The following is a 16,607-nucleotide window of genomic DNA, read 5'->3' on the forward strand; positions in this document are numbered from 1 at the left end:
TTGAGTTTCCCTTTTCTGGGGTTAACAAACTCTTGAGTTTCCAACTAAACCTGCTTTCTGGAATACACCCCTGTGCATCTCAAATGATGCTTTTAATATGATTATTTGTAAGGAATATATTGATTTTCTTTGTAGGAATTTTACTCTGAACGATTTGGTGATGACGTGGTGGTGATCATCAAGGACTCCAACCCTGTTGACAAGACCAAACTGGACCCCAATAAGGTTAGAAATGACACTAGTGCAGGACTGAATGTCTTATATATATATATATATATATATATATATATATAGGTCTTTTTGACCACTGTAACTGCAGTTTTGTACATATGGTCTCCATGTTGAACAGTGCTGTTTGTTACCCAGGCATTCCTTCAGATCACATATGTGGAACCTTTCTTCGACACTTACGAGCTGAAGGAGCGCATCACATACTTTGACAAGAACTATAACCTGCGCACATTCATGTACTGTACGCCGTTCACGCTGGACGGTCGGGCCCACGGTGACCTGCATGAGCAGTACAAACGCAAGACCATCCTCACTACCTCCCACGCCTTCCCCTACATCAAGACCCGCATCAATGTCATCCACAAAGAGGAGGTGTGGGACGCTTTTCTTTTAAAGATTTGTAAACTGCTACAAGACAGACTTTTCTAACTACATTTCCTCCTTGCTATAGATCATTCTGATGCCGATGGAGGTGGCGATTGAGGATATGCAGAAGAAAACACAGGAACTGGCCTTTGCCACCCATCAGGACCCTGCAGACCCAAAGATGCTCCAGATGGTGCTTCAGGGTAGTGTTGGCACCACTGTTAATCAGGTAACCTTTCGAATAGATAGATTTTGTTGTTGTTTTCCAGTATGTCATCTTGTTTGTGGATGTGAACCTGTAAATGTTGTCACACAGGGTCCACTGGAGGTGGCTCAGGTCTTCCTGTCTGAAATTCCTGAGGACCCCAAACTCTTCCGCCATCACAATAAACTGCGCCTCTGCTTCAAAGACTTCACTAAAAGGTGGAGTGACGTTTATGACACTTTCTTGCACACAAGCATGCTCACTTTTTTTGCAATATTGGAAACCTTTAGATAGCGATTCATTTGTTTCTTAATGCGTCGATTAAAAATCCTGCCAATGCAACTGCATCAACCTTCATATATGATTTTAACAAATCATAATTCATTTATTTTTAGCATTTGAAATTATTGACCAGCAAAAGTAATTTGAAGGAGAGTACAATATTTAAAAAATATGTACACATTTAAATAAATTAGTTTACAACCAACTTGTGACATAAGGCAGGAGTTTTTTTCACTCTTTTTTTTTTTTGTCTCTTCAAGAACTTATTTTTGATACAATAAGCTTCTTTTTCCTGCTTAAGATACATCTTAAGGAGACGTATTTTGAGATTTGTCTAAGAGAATTTAAAGATGTTACTGAAGCGAATTTCTTTTCAGTGTATCAAATCCAACAGAATCTTTCTGAATTTAGAAAATTTTCAGTGAATCCAAAATTGATATGCTGTCAACCCAAAGTTTCACACTCCTATTCATATTTAGCCTTAGTTTATGGTCTTAGACATGGCCACAGTCTATTTCCAACCTGCCAAAGCTGACAATTACCGTCCTAAACCACAAATCGCATGGTATCTTCCCAAGGCTCTGAATGAATACTGTACAGAGTCATTCGGTGTTTGAAATTAATACTAAAATATAATTTTCTGAATTTCATTAAATTAAAATGGACAGCCTGGTTCTTGGACTGACTGGTCTTGTGTTTAACCAACTAACTTGCAGTATTTTTGACTCAGGTGTGAGGATGCTCTGAGGAAGAACAAGTCTCTGATCGGTTCAGATCAGAAGGAATACCACCGAGAGATGGAGCGGAACTACACTAAACTGAGAGAAGCTCTGTTTCCCCTTATCAACCGGAAAATCCCTCAGCTCTATAGACCACTGCCTCTGCCAACCACACCAACACAGAGGTAACGCCACACTCCTCACTCACCCAAACACCAGCCCCTCAAGTGTGTACACTCAATTGTGACATTTTGCGGTTTTATCTGAAATCGATGATAGAACAATAATAGAACAGGTCATCGCAGCCTGGTTGCTTGTAAACTAAACCCATCAGACTAATTAAAAATCTGTGCACCCTGACTCAATATAGCAGCCAATCACTCTTACTCTTACTCCATTTTTTTGTGTACATGAATATCTTAGCCATAAATGGCATGTTCACGCTCTGTATACTAATATAAAGATAATAATATTAATGACATTTATAATAAATTATGTATATCATAATTATTAATATTTGTAGTTAAATAGTTAAATACTATTAAATTCTGCATTAAACGGAAGTTGTGATAGTATTTTCTTCCCTATTGTGACGTATATCCGAGTGAAACTGCTTCTTAAATGAGAAAAAATGTCGGGCGGGACTTGATTTTGTCCGTAATTGATTGGATCGTAGGAAATTGGGCACTGTTAACTAGATGGAGGCAGATCTGAATGTCAGTTTGCAGTCATTTTTGGAGGATTTTTATTTTCACCCTCAAATTATGTAATGACAGTAATGTAAATATGAACATTAATAATAGTATTAACATAATAATGTGAACATAAATAACATAATACAAATATTGTATAATAATATCAAATAAAACAAAAGCACTTTTGTGTTTGTTCACCTTTTGTTGAGAACGTATTAATATACAGTTGTATCTACATTCATTAAATTAATATTAATGTGTATAATAAGTTAAATACATTTATCATAATTAATAATAAATATAGCTGCAAGCAGCAATTATCGGGGTTCAAGCACTTTAAGGCCTATAAGCAAATGCGTAAAGAGGTAAAAAGGACCAGTTACAGCCAATACTGGCAATTTAGCATAATAGATATATGATTTATATAGCTTATTAACGGTTATCGAATTTGAGCCAAAAACCTTGGACTAGTTCACCAGAGTTGGTTTTTGAAATGATCTACAATATTTAACAAACAATTGGATGGACAGCAGGAGTCCTAGAGGCAAAGTTGCTCAGATTGAGGATTTCTACCATGTGGTACGATGATGTGCGAATACCCAATCCTTTACGCACGTGAAAATGCGAAGACGCCCCCCCGGTGGCCGATTTCTTTTGAATTTCTCACAGGCCTCTAGGGCTGTGAGTCAAACAGCCCCAGCAAGTTTCATTCCGATTGGCCTCCGTTAACCTTGTCTGATAGCTACCCAAACTTTAGTGGCTGATGGCAGACATGTTTTTTGAGATACGTCAATGTCCTCATAGACAGTCATGGACAAAGACACTGCATGCCAATTTTCAAGTCAGTCAGACTAACGGTGTAGTTATAGCCATTTTCATGTTTTTTTTTTTAGTGCCACCAAGTGGCCAGTCACCGCTTCCTTTTTCACACGACCACAGAATGAGCTCTTACATAGGTGTGCTGAGTTTGGTGAAAATATCTCATTCTGTTCATGAGTTATAGCCATTTTAGTAAAAGTGGCTCCTCCCACTTTGAACGTTTTGGCGACCCTTAGCGACCGTGAATCGCAATTTCAACTTTTTTTTGACAATTATTGACAAAAACACTCCAGAGAATCTTGCTGCACTGGTTTGGTTCCGATTGGGCCAAAAACCCAGGACTAATTCACAAAAATACGTTTTTAAAAAAATCGAAAAATTCCAACGATATAATACACTTGAGCCTAGGCCGTAACAATTTAGGAGTTATCCATTTTGTACTTTTAACCACTGTAGCGCCCCCGTCAGGCCGATCGGGGTGAGCCTTGGTGACATTGTATACCAGGGGTCTCCGGACTTGGTCCTGGAGGGCCATTGTAGATCCAACTTGCCTCAACATTCCTAATTAGACCATGATTAGCTGGTTCAGGTGTGTTTAATTGGGGTTGGAGCTAAACTCTGCAGGACAGTGGCCCTCCAGGACTGAGTTTGGAGACCCCTTTTGTAGAAAGTGTGAGTACTACCAGCCCTCAAAGTTTCAAGTCTCTGCGACTTACGGTTTGGTCTGCTTGATCTCTTTTAGTGGAGAATGCTCATCCTTGGAAATTTTAACAATTACAATAGGGTTTCAGCGCTACATGCTTGAACCCCTAATAAAATAACAGTAAATTAATATATTGTATAATAAATCAAAATAAAAGCAGTTCTGTTAAGTGTCTTTTGGTTGTCCTCATCCAAACCACATTTCCTGTAGTGAATGTTCACTAACTATCAGTTCCCCAGAGGGGATTTGTTCAAATCATGGATCTGTTCTTGCTCATCTTTACAGGAATTCTCTCAGTCGGTCCAGTTTTCGGCGGGTGGAGTGCTGAGGTGTGGCGGAGCTGAGCGCGGGTGGATGTAAAGCCAGACGTGAACTGCCGCTCCATCATTTAACCCCCCCAACCGCACACTAACACACACTGCGCATTCCTCTCTCAGGCACAAGCCCTCCTGAGCCAGCCTCTCTCCTCTGTTTACTCTGAGAGGTTATCTGATGTAAACAGAGTCATTATGATCTTCATGGGCACAGCAGCATAACTGCTCAAAGTAGCCATCAGTAGAGAAAAATTAGCTTCTTGCTCAACTTCGGAGGTAATTTTAGGTTTCAACCACCACACGGCATTCAGATGCTCCTCTGCACTTCCTCCTTTTGTTTGTTTGTGCTGTCTTTCTCATCTTGTGCGCTTGTGTGAGTGTGAGAAAGAGGGCAACTATATGAGCCACAGTCCTTCCAGGCGTTTGTGAGTGTGTGAATGTGTTGCCACATAAACCTTGTAGTGCTGTCTGATTTATCTGCTTGCACTCAGTGGATTAAAGCGTTTGTGAAATCTCTATGTCTTTTCTAAGACTAACCACTGACAGGCTGAGCCCAGAGACTAGCTCACTCGGAGAAGACGCGTTCAGTCTGTCACAACTGTTTTTAAAACTAATTCTGCTGTTGGCTCAAGCACTGATGTTGATAAGCAAAGAAAAGCTAGATTTGTTTCAAGACTGTAGAATGTATAGTGGAGATCCCTGGATGCGTGTCCCTTTAGGTAACAGAAGAAGAGGAGGGAAGCATAAGACATTAATATAGTCATTAACTGTGGAAAAAGTTCCACAGCGCACTAACAAAAGAGCACACTAAAGTTCTGCACTGACTGCTATGAATTTTGACTGCCACTGCTCCACCGAATCCTACTTTCAGACACGAAGGCATTTCAATGTTCATGTTATTGTAAATGCACATTAATGTAATGTATACTGACCACGTTATGCACAAGTATGTAAACTGGAAAAAGGAGAATGATTTAGATGTTTCCATTTTGTGAAAATACTGGATGAAATGGTTTTTGAATGTAGATATTGTTCTGAACTAGCAATACTTTCACCTTTCTACTATAGTTGAACTGCTGTAATATCCATCTTGCACTATTTTATTGTTTGTGTGACCTCTACTGCCTGTCTCGACACTATACTGTGCAAATTGCTGATCTAAATACTGTATTTTTAATTACCAAAATGTTTTTTTTTATTTATTTGTATGCTTCTTTTTTTCTTTTCCAATTTTACTTTTTTGTATTAAAAGAAATTTCTCCTAATTTTTATAGCAGCTTTTTTATGTTTTAGATGCACACTAACACAGATATAGACACACACATTAAATGTAAATAATAAATCAGGGGCGTTTCCTCCGAGGAGGCAAGGGAGGCAGTACCTCCTCAAAAAATTAAGATGAAAAAATAATTTATATTACAAAAAAAAAATATATATATTACAAAATGTGACAATATAAAGTGCACAAGTCACTCATTTTTCTAAATGAACACTGTCCAACAGCGACACCCGCAGGTGAAGTTACAGCGGGAGTCCGCGTCTCTCATGCCTCCCTTGAGCTCATAGAGAATCAGCAGAGCCCCTAAAGCGTGCGGTGGGTTTTGTGGGGGGTAATTGAGAATGAATGGGGGATAGTCACGTGAGAGGAGGCAGTGCCTCCATCGCGCTATGATTGGATATGATCGGTTTTGATTTTATATGATTGGTTGATGCGATAAATCCCGCCTCTTGTTTACGTGTGCATTTCGCGCATCAGTCTGAATGAACAAAATTACGGCGTCAATGAGAAGACTAATTAAAAAGTCAGTAAACCACTCAGCCACTTAGATATCACCGCTTTATGTCGCATCAAAATCAAACATGAAAGACCTGAAAACATGTTGACTGCAATCATCTTGGTGAAATTAAAGATATATCTTCATGTCTGTGACAGTGTTTACCGAGCATTAGTCTTGCGTAGCCAGAGCTTCAGACTGACGGTAGAAGGTCTGGACTCTGTCGCAGCTTTCATTAGCCAAGGACCAAGAGGACGTTTGACTGACATGTAACACAACCAATCACAGTTCGTTTTGTTCCGCGTCATGTTTAGGGGCGTGAAAATGTAAAGTCGATGTCCCTACAATAACGATCTGTCAGTGCATCTAATAAATTATTCATTTAAGAACATTATGCAAGTTTACTGCAACAATGGAGCCGCAAATTTCATACTTTTGAAAATCCAGCATTTAGTTGATCCTGGTAAGCGTTCATTGTCAAAGTTGTAAACACGACGGCGTTTTTCAATATTTGTTTCAAAGCGGACCGTGAAAGAACGTGACACGCATCTTCCAGACATCCTGTCGAATTCAACCAACCAGATGACGACTTTGAAAATCCTGAAGTGTTTCCAGATAAGTGAGCCATAGACGTTCAGCCAACGGTCCGTGGGCGTGACATCTGAGGCTGAGACTAACCGAGCATGACTTATCCGAAATAAGTTGACTATTAAAAAGAACAGCTGAAAATCAATACACAAATAAAATATATTATTTAACCCTCCTTGGTAGGGTGTTGCCTCCAGGCAACATAGTCTATTTTAGTTTGTTTTAATAAAATGAGACTTTTAAATGAACTTAAAAAAAATAAATAAATTAAAACTTAATGAAAATGTTTGTTGCCATTGTTATAGTGTCCAGTTTTAAGCAGGGAAGAAAAAAAAAATCCTCATTGATGTATTGCGTACCATAGAGGGTTAAATTGTTGCTTTAGTTGTTATTTTTGAATAAATGTAAAAATGCTTAAAACACTAACTTGATGAGATTGACTTGCTTTTAATAAACAGAACATTAATTACATTTTTAATGTAAAAATACGAAACAGAATTGTATTTGGTTTCTTTTTGGATGAAATGTAATGTTCATTTAACGAGGAAAATGTGACAACGTTAAAAGTAACGGACATGAATTTACATTTGATTTATAAAAAATTAAAAATAAATAAAAAACTGAGGTCATTGTTTGCCTCCTCAGAACACTGCACGCCACTGTATGTGTATTATATTATAAATAAATATGAATAATATTATTCACAATATATTATATAGTAAATATATTCTAAATAATATTTTAAAATATCAGTTCACATATTAAAATGCTTGATTGTCTGCTGCTCAAAACGGCCTCCATATGTTCAACGTGTGTCCTTGACATGTAACGAGACAAGGAAAAAAACGCGCCTGTCCATCTGCGACCTAATAACAAATTAATATTGCCTTAATGTCGCTTTACAGCCCATATGGACTATGAATGTGCTTATATGACGTAAGGTCATTGTGACGCCATGCCCCCAGCATATCAGTAGCCTATACCGTTATCAAATTACAAATTGCAATGCTGCTATTCGGTATAACTGCATTAAACATGAATTCAATACTGGGCAATGATTTTCAATATGTTTCCGGAAGTCTATTGTATTTAATAATTATAAGCAGCAGTCATGTTGTTTCTACTGACCCAATTTGCTCTATATTGCGAGGATTTTTTAAAGTGAAAAATAAAAAGAGCAAATATTTGAGGAAGATAATGGGATTAAAGGAGAGTGGATGCATGTGTTGGCTCTTTAAGAGCAGAGGGAGGGGTTCGCTTCATGGTTTGGCTGCGGTGTTTTTGTCTCTGTCAGTGAGACTGCTGGCCTTATCGACTGAGGGGACTGGTAGGGGGTAGGTGACAATACACACATGCTGTCTGCTCAACCTTGTGCTTTTTATGAAAAAAAAAATCATATACACTTATGCGGTATACGTGTACATTGTCATTTTCCATGTGCTTTCATGGTTGTGATGCTTGAGTCTTTGTTCTGCTCGATTTTACTTTGAGTTTCAAAGTAACGGTACATGATGGGGATTCACGTTCACCTTTTAAAACGGACTTATTGCTATTATATGAATTATTAATGTTGCGTTCATTAAAAAAAACAATGCTCTTTTTTATTGGTTGAGTATTATTATGCTATTATTATAGGCATATGGAAATTAGAGGGCATCTTTCGTGGGAAGCGCGCACAATGCCTTTAATAGTGTGATCCTAAGACTTAAGATACACGCATGTAGAATTATATTCAATTCATTATGAATGTAATATACTGTGATTATAGTGTTTAAGAAGCATTTGTTTTAATGAGAAGCAGAGTTGGTTTGCGGGCGCGCGCTCTTTTTGTTAGTCAAATGTGAACACTTTTTATGTGTTTATCTGAATATTGCTCTTGTAATGATATCATTTAAATTGGCTCGACGGAGATGATGGTTAAATGAGTGCTGATGGCGGGTTGGGGTAAATTCTTCATTAAATAAAAGCCCCGTGACTGCTGTGACTCTGGGGAGAGGGTGGGACTGCTGGAGTTTTTCATGACTTCCAGATGTTCGTCACTTTGCTGCAGTGGCTTTGAATTCATGGGCCTTGATTTGGTTGACCAGAAACTGTTGGGTTTAACACGTGCGTTTTAATGATTGTAAGACAAGTCTGATTTAAATGAGCATCCTATTGATTGTGAAACACCTCTTGGAATGGAGAACGTGTGAAAAAGTAGGGAATGACAAATTGTCAACTCAATTTAAGTTTCAGTTGGAAATTATTAGGCAAAATTATGTTTTAGCTGTAGTTTACTACTGTGGAATTTCTTTAGTCCTCAGGTTATGTATTTGTACCATTGAAAGTTTTTAGCGTGTTTCAGTCACGCCACGCGACTTTTTGTTTTTGTTTTGGGGGTTAGCCTACTTTCTTTCTCGCCAGTCGTATGTTTAGCTAACACCTCATATAGGTTGTAAAGTGATCACAACACGCGCTCGTTGTCGTATCGTACTGCGCAGTCTCCAGAGCTCCTGAGACGCGCGCGACGCGGCAGTGGAATTCCACGACTTCACCCCTCGCGCAGGAATGCGCGGTTATAAACCCCATTTGTACGGTGGACCACACGCTGGGCGTCTAAATGTTGTTTGCAAGACTAATGAAATTAAGCCACAGGACTACGTGGAACTGTCTCGAGCGCTTTTAATTTCCTTTAATTGTTGATGTTTCTCAGCATGTCACTCAATGATTGACATCCTTCCAGGACACCGCCTACTCATTAGGAAAGAAAAATCACAAATGGGATCTCAGTGGTTTATCTGTATTGAGACTTCTCAGATTTTTTTTTTTTTTTTCCTGAGGTAAAGACTACAGTAATCTCACTCAAATCTCTAGAGTTTCCCAAGTGATCTCTAACTGTGTCTTTGCTCTCCACATTCACTTTATAGTCTTTATATCTCACTATATGACAGCAATTGTCTTCTCATTTGTGTCTATTTGTAGTTTTCCTGAGGTACTTTAGGAAATGCTTCTGATACTTTGAAGCGTAACTCATTTCTATATATGGATCTATGCAAGAACGGGCAGCCTTTTGTCTCTAGAAAATGATCCTCAGCAATTTTATGGCTTGTCATGTTCACTTTAACACCCTCAGCAAGCATTATTCTGCTTGATAGGTGTGTAAATCTGTCTGTCACTTTAAATGTGATGTTAAATTCATTGTTGTCAATGACAACAATAGCCAAGCGTGCAAACAGTCACCATCTTTCTATTCATTCTGCAGTAACTTTTTTTTAGCTCATTTCCCCATTAGTTCTCATTGAAGCGGCACATCACACAAGTATAAGACAGTGAAGCCTCCTTGCTGTTGAAAATTAGTAGTGCTTACCATTACCACATGCTGTGTTTATTTTTTATTTTATTTCTTTTATTTGACAGGGACAGCATGCATTAATCAACAGAAACATAACAATAAATGAGCTAGAGGTAACCCTATTTATCTTTTGTCCCGTTTCAAAAATTATAATAAAACAATTTATCACAAATATCTCATTCAAACCAATACCAAAATCAGTGCAATGCATACACAAACAAACAATGTGGCACAAACCATAGCTGTCAAGGCTCACCGTATTTCTAATAAATCTAAAATGATTTAAATTAAACCTGCTTGTTGACATATGAAATTAATATTCATTGTATATATTTCTGTATGGATGTTTATATATATATATATATATATATATATATATATATAAAGGTCTATTCGGCCTTCCAGTGAATTGACATTTCTCTCTGGCAATGTATGCTGAACTTCTCCAATCATTTTGTCCTCATAAACTCCACCCTTTTCTTAAAATCTGCCGCAAGCTAGCAGTCAGATCTGCCTCCATCCGATCAACAACCACTGGATTTTTTTCTTTCTTTCAACAGTCCATTTCACTCAGATCAATGTCACAATACGGAAGAAATGATTTGTCACTACATCCATTACATTGTGACTTTAAACTCTGTTAAAAGTTTGCAACTTTGCCCAGGTATCACTGTCTGGCTGTGGAGTAATACATGGCCATTAAAAAAAACACTCAAGTTTTGGTTACATTTAGCTCAAAGTCACCATGAAATCAAAATGAATTTTTTTTAAATAGAATATTACAGTGTTTATTATAAATAATTTTTCCGTGGACATCATATTTATTAAAGGATTAGTTCACTTTCAAATGAAAATCAGCCAAAGTTTTACTCACCCTCAAGCCACTGACTTTCTTCTTTCTGATGAACACAATCTGAGAAATATTAATAAATATCCTGACGCATTGGAGCTTTATAATGGCAGTGAACGGGATCAACGAGTATGAGCTGAAGAAAGTGTCTCTATCCATATCCATCCATCATAAACATACTCCACACGGCTCCGGGGGGTTAATAAAGGCCTTCTGAAGTGAAGTGATGCGCTTGTGTAAAAAAATATCCATATTTAACAAGTTATGAAGTAAAATATCTAGCTTCCGCCAGACCGCCTTCCGTATTCAGCTTACGAAGAAAGTGTAAAATTCTTGCAGTTCAAAAAGCTTACGCTACGTCCTACGCCTTCCCTATTCAATTTACGGAAAAAGTGTAACTGACGCAACGGCAGTTCTGTTTTTTCTGTAAGTTGAATACGGAAGGCGGTCTGGCGGAAGCTAGATATTTTACTTCATAACTTGTTAAATATGGATTTTTTTTTACACAAATGCATCGCTTCATTTCAGAAGGCCTTTATTAACCCCCCTGGAGCCGTGTGGAGTACACGTTTATGATGGATGGATGAGGATGGAGACACTTTCTTCAGCTCATACTCGTTGATCCTCGCTCACTGCTATTATAAAGCTCGGATGCGTCAGGATATTTATTAATATTTCTCTGATTGTGTTCATCAGAAAGAAGAAAGTCATACACATCTAGGATGGCTTGAGGTTGAGTAAAGCTTGGGGTAATTTTCATTTGAAAGTGAACTAATCCTTTAATCTTCATTTGCCCTCACAATCTTCAAAAATAACTTCTCCTCCATTCAAAAATAACTTGCAGCTCATCTTCATCCCTTCTTTGATGATATGTTTACTGGTATGAGGGCAGGACAACCTGTCACTCACATGACATCACTGCAATAGCAAATTACAACCATCCAATCAATTCCCTGATGGACAAAATCAAGTCCCGCCCTACATTTTTTCTTGTTCAAAAAGCCATTTCACACATCACAATAGAGAAGAAAAGACAATCGCAACTTCCATTTTATGCCGACTTTAAGACGTAATTGATTTAGAACATGGCTCATTGCATAAGTAATTTTGGAAGCAACTTGGAAGCGTTTTTTGCCCACCAGAAAGTTAAGAGCCATTCTAATCCAGAGAAGACATTAATCTGAAGGGGAGTTGATGGAAATTTTAGAGCAGACTTGAGTCCCTAGAGTGAAGGTGTGTCTCAGTGTTTGTCTGCTGCATGTGTGGGACATGTGTTCTGGGGTGTGCGCTGCTGCCTGCCATGCTCGTCTAACCTAGAAAAGCTCAATGAACTCGCTGCACAAACTTCAACACACTTTCAAAGTACACTCGTCGTTTCACAGTAACGTTATATTCAGCTCTGTCAGGGTGTATTCCACAGCTGCACTCTGGAAAAGTTTTGGTTTCCAGAGGGCTTGATCCTGGAAATGGCAGAGGCTGTGAATGTTCCCCATGAAATCTGCTTCCCTTACTCTTTGTTTACATTAGCGAGCAGAGTCTGACTAACTCCTAAAGTTTCCCCACCACAGCTGTCCCGACCACAGAGATGAATCGGCACCCCTTACATACTCGTGACCTTATTGCTGCTGCATGACACTACACTTACAACGTGTCTTTTTTGTTTGTCTCTTTCTTCTTTTAAGCATTTATATTCCCCCCCAGCTTCTCTGTATAACCTGTAATCCTGGTTCTCGCAGGAATTTGCCATTAATTCTTATTTGGAGGGGTAAATTTGGACGTCTGTGGTGATCCCTGTTGCCCAGCTCCACCCCACAGGCCGTTTCCTGTCGAAGGTCAGCACAATGACCAATGGCGTCGCGGCGTGTGTTTGTTCTGCTCCTGCTTCGACAGTAACGTGAGCAGGGAGAGGCCCCTCCCTGGGCCTTGAGCTTTGGCTTCAGGCCCTTGTGTTTCTGTTGATGCCGTCGTTTTCTCCATATACCACTCCCTAATGTAAAAAACAGCCCTGTATGTGGAGGGCATGCGGACACTTTCAAGCATTGGTCATAATTCTTCATAAGGTCCTGATCGGGACATTTCAGCAGCCCATGTATACATAGATAGCAGCAAGTCTGTTACATGACACCTAACCCAGCGAAAATGTCCCCAAAAGCACCACAAAACCTGAAGAAACGAGCGCTGTCATTCACAGAATTCTGTATGTTGTTCTTCCATGCTTGGATATCAACAAGATCTGTTTGGATTTGGACCACCAATAGAGAAGTATTCCAAAATGCCTCCCAAATTCAAGATAAGGAGGCAGAAAATGCCCCTGCATAATTAAAACTAAATCTATTACGGCTGTTGTGTTTAATGTGAAATGCGAAAATGATTGAAAAGTGTTGATTGCGCCATTAAATTTAGATCTTCTCAAGCTGCAACAGATTTCTTTTTAACGTGTTATTTTGCAATGTTTCTACTGAGCTTATGAATGCAGTGGCCAGTCAGATGCGTTTAGATTTGTTACGGCTTCATCAGGAGTAAAGGTCTGTTCATGTCCGATTACTGTAACTAAAGTTTTAATAATCATTCTAATTCTATGAGAATAGTGAAATCCTCACCAACTATAACGATAACGAAACAGAGAAACAATATTATTGGAATCACTTTCAGAACATTTTTTTTTCCAAGTTGATGAACCATTAAAACATTGACAGCCAATCAGAATCCACTCAAGCTCAAGCATTTGAAGCGTCAGACGAATAAACTTATAATAAACATAATGCGTGCATGCTTATAATAAAAATAACGTTATCATCATTTGATGTGGACACTAATATATACTGCCTGGCCAAAAAAAAAAAAAAAAGTCACTGTTTGGATTTTAAAAAGCAAATACTTAAGAATCTATGAATGGATCATTATTACAGTGATTATTATGTTTCTAGCATGTTATATGTTTGGCAACGACTCTTTTAACCCTAAAAGATGGAATGTGTAGCTTTTCATTTCTTAAACAACCACGTAGGAAGACACATTATGGCCATATTCCAGGATGACAATGTCAAGATTCACCAGGGTTAAAATTGTGAAAGAATGGTTCAGAGAGCATGAAGAATTATTTTCACACATGAATTGGCACCTCTGAGTCCAGACCTTAATTTCATTGAAAGTCTCTGGGATGTGCTGAAGGAGACTTTACAGAGTGCTCACCTCTTACATTGTCAATACATCACAACATTTATTTCCATCGAGAGGTGCATCATTTTTTGGTCAAGATGTTGTATTGACAATGCAAGAGGTGAGCGCTCTGTAAAGTCTCCTCCAGCACATCCCAAAAACTTACACTGAGGTTAAGGTCAGTGCCAATTCGTGTGTGAGAATGATTCTTCATGCTCCCTCACAACAATTCTTTCACAGTTTGAGCCTGATGAATCTTGACATTGTCATCCTGGAATATGGTCATGATGTGTCTTTCTACATGGTTGTTTAAGAAATGAAAAGCTACACACTCCATCTTTAAGGGTTAAAAGAACCGTTGCCAAACATATAACATGCTAGAAACATAATAATCACTGTAATAATGATCCATTCATAGATTCTTAAGTATTTGCCTATTAAAATACAAACAGTGACTTTTTTTTTTTTTTTTTTTTTTTGGCCGTGCAGTGTAGTTATCTTTATAGTTATTGTTCATGGTCTAAAAGTGTTGTTGAACTTCTGTAGTTCAAAGACACGGCACAGTTCCCTCTTTGTCTTGTGTGTTTTCTTGAGTGGTCAGAGGAATGTACTGAATACAATCGCAATTGGAACTCTGTTCATTTTTCACCCTGTAGTCCTGAGACTTAGTTAACTTTTCCTTAAGCCTCATCTTGTCCTGCTGTGCTTTTTTGCAGCATATGGTCAGCAAAGAGCTCAAAACGTAAAGCCAATGGTATTTGAAATGACTCACGCTGGGTTTCTTAGTCTGAAAGCTGCCTTTGCTGCTAAAGTATTTTTGCTCTAGACGTTCCCATTTAAGTATCACCCTCTCCTGGTGTCCGTCGTGGACCTACACCCTTTTGGTCTTTCTGCTCTCCTTCCTGTTAAATTTACAGTTTTTTCTGTACTCTGTTACTGTTTTAATCTTTTTTGTTTTTCTCTCTCTCCCTAATTTTTAAGTCTCCTCGGCTAAGAGGAAGTGACCGACTAGTTTCTGGGTCTTTGGGGAACTGCAGCTCCCTTTCCTGTAACTCTTTCTGAACCTGAACTCATGCTGTTCGTACACATGTACAACGGTTCTCAATGGACCGTTACCCTTATAACTACCATCAAGTAGTTCAGGGCACAGTATCATCCTCATCTATCTAAAGGTTGTGAACTTTTGTTGAGTACGTGCTTGACATTGCATGCCTTTATGTGTGGTTGAAAGGGGACATTTCTATTGTTGGCCCTAAGACATAATTGTGTAGTTTTTAGATATCAATCTTTTGAGCGTCACTACAAAGTTGCTATTGTTGTATGTGCATGATTAGCCTATCCGAAATCAATCACATAACTTTATTAAAAATGACTTTACAGTATACTTCATGTTACAGTATGTTATGTGACACAATATATGTACTTGATATACGGTGTTGTCTACTGTATATACAGTCTGAGGCCACTAGTAAAAAATCTATTTTAAATTTTTTATTATTTTTTTTTTTCTAATTACACTACCATTCAAAAGTTTGTGGTCAGTAAGTTTTTTTTTTTTTTTTAAAGAAAGAAATGGAAAACTTTTATTCAGAAAGGATGCATTAAATTGATCAAAAGTGAAAGTAAAGACATTTATAACGTTACAAAAGATTTCTATCACAAATAAATGCTGTTTAATTGAAAATTAACAATAATGTCTTAGTATTTGGTTTCTCCCCGTTTTAGCTGCATCAACTCCATAGGTTTGTGTAAAATTTAATTTCATATAATAATGTTTCTTTGCTTTACATTTTTATGTCCTACAACTTTGTTTATTTCCAGATTTAAATTAGATTTTGAATTTAAATTGTTTAGTTGTTTACTTTTTTGTTTTGTTTTTTTCTGGTCAAAACAAAATGTCAATGTCCATTTATGTCCATAAATTCACCATATTTACTCGTAAACCAGTAGTGAGAACATCCAGAAAAAGAAACTGCATGCTAGACCAGTTTATGATTACAGTAAGATCTTTTTGTTTTCCAGAAAGAATGGCACTTTCTCAGCAGTGGGCAAATGAGAAGCATTACGTGTGTTTTAAAGGCAGTTTCTCTCTCTCTCCCTGTGCTCCTCCCATTTCTATATTAGAACCAGCTGTGGAGTTTGAGGCTGAATGAATGGCTCTTTGTGATTTGGCTGTCACTTCTCTATAAAGCACTGTTTCTTTCTCTCTCTAGATACTGGCATGACAAAAGTGTTGGAACAATGTAACCTAATGTTCCCACTTTGACATTGTTACTCCATAAAAAAACATATCAATTCACCACTAAGTCTGCAGAAATGCATTTTTGATGTTGCGCTTTAGAAGAGCATGCACTTGACACTTCAGAATGGTTTATATGACCAAAAATGAAATGTCTGCATGACATTTTGAGGATAATTTTCCAGTCATGTAGATCTTTAACCACAAAGTCTTTGAGCCCTGCTGTTGAGGAAGTCTTCGAGGTGTAGGAGTGTTTGTGAAGGTCCACAAAGTTCTGGAATGTTTCTGGGTGCCGTCTGGTGTCCGGCAGGGGTGTGCCCGTCTCTCCCCG

General features: G+C 38.1%; 2 protein-coding genes across 12 annotated transcripts in view; both read left to right on the forward strand.

Moving 5' to 3' along the window:
* LOC127508633 (dedicator of cytokinesis protein 7-like) overlaps positions 1–5,599 on the forward strand; it is a 57,277-nt gene extending 51,678 nt beyond the window's left edge. For all 3 annotated transcript variants that reach the window (XM_051886753.1, XM_051886754.1, XM_051886755.1), the window contains 6 exons: positions 136–225; positions 367–603; positions 683–826; positions 914–1,020; positions 1,815–1,988; positions 4,306–5,599. In XM_051886753.1, the coding sequence (XP_051742713.1) occupies positions 136–225; positions 367–603; positions 683–826; positions 914–1,020; positions 1,815–1,988; positions 4,306–4,348 (795 nt within the window). In that variant the 3' untranslated portion in view covers positions 4,349–5,599. The remainder of the gene's footprint in view (positions 1–135; positions 226–366; positions 604–682; positions 827–913; positions 1,021–1,814; positions 1,989–4,305) is intronic.
* Positions 5,600–7,950: 2,351 nt separating this feature from the next.
* The window catches only part of kank2 (KN motif and ankyrin repeat domains 2), a 78,507-nt gene continuing 69,850 nt past the window's right edge, over positions 7,951–16,607 (forward strand). For 5 of the 9 annotated variants that reach the window (XM_051887682.1, XM_051887679.1, XM_051887681.1 and 2 more), the window contains exon 1: positions 7,952–8,031. The gene's annotated coding sequence lies outside the window, so the exon portion shown is untranslated. Of the gene's footprint in view, positions 8,032–16,607 lie in introns of all 9 variants that reach the window. The other 4 variants (XR_007929158.1, XM_051887677.1, XM_051887676.1 and 1 more) reach the window with 2 other exon arrangements.

Source organism: Ctenopharyngodon idella, chromosome 3 (assembly GCF_019924925.1).
Source record: "Ctenopharyngodon idella isolate HZGC_01 chromosome 3, HZGC01, whole genome shotgun sequence".
NCBI lineage: Eukaryota > Metazoa > Chordata > Actinopteri > Cypriniformes > Xenocyprididae > Ctenopharyngodon > Ctenopharyngodon idella.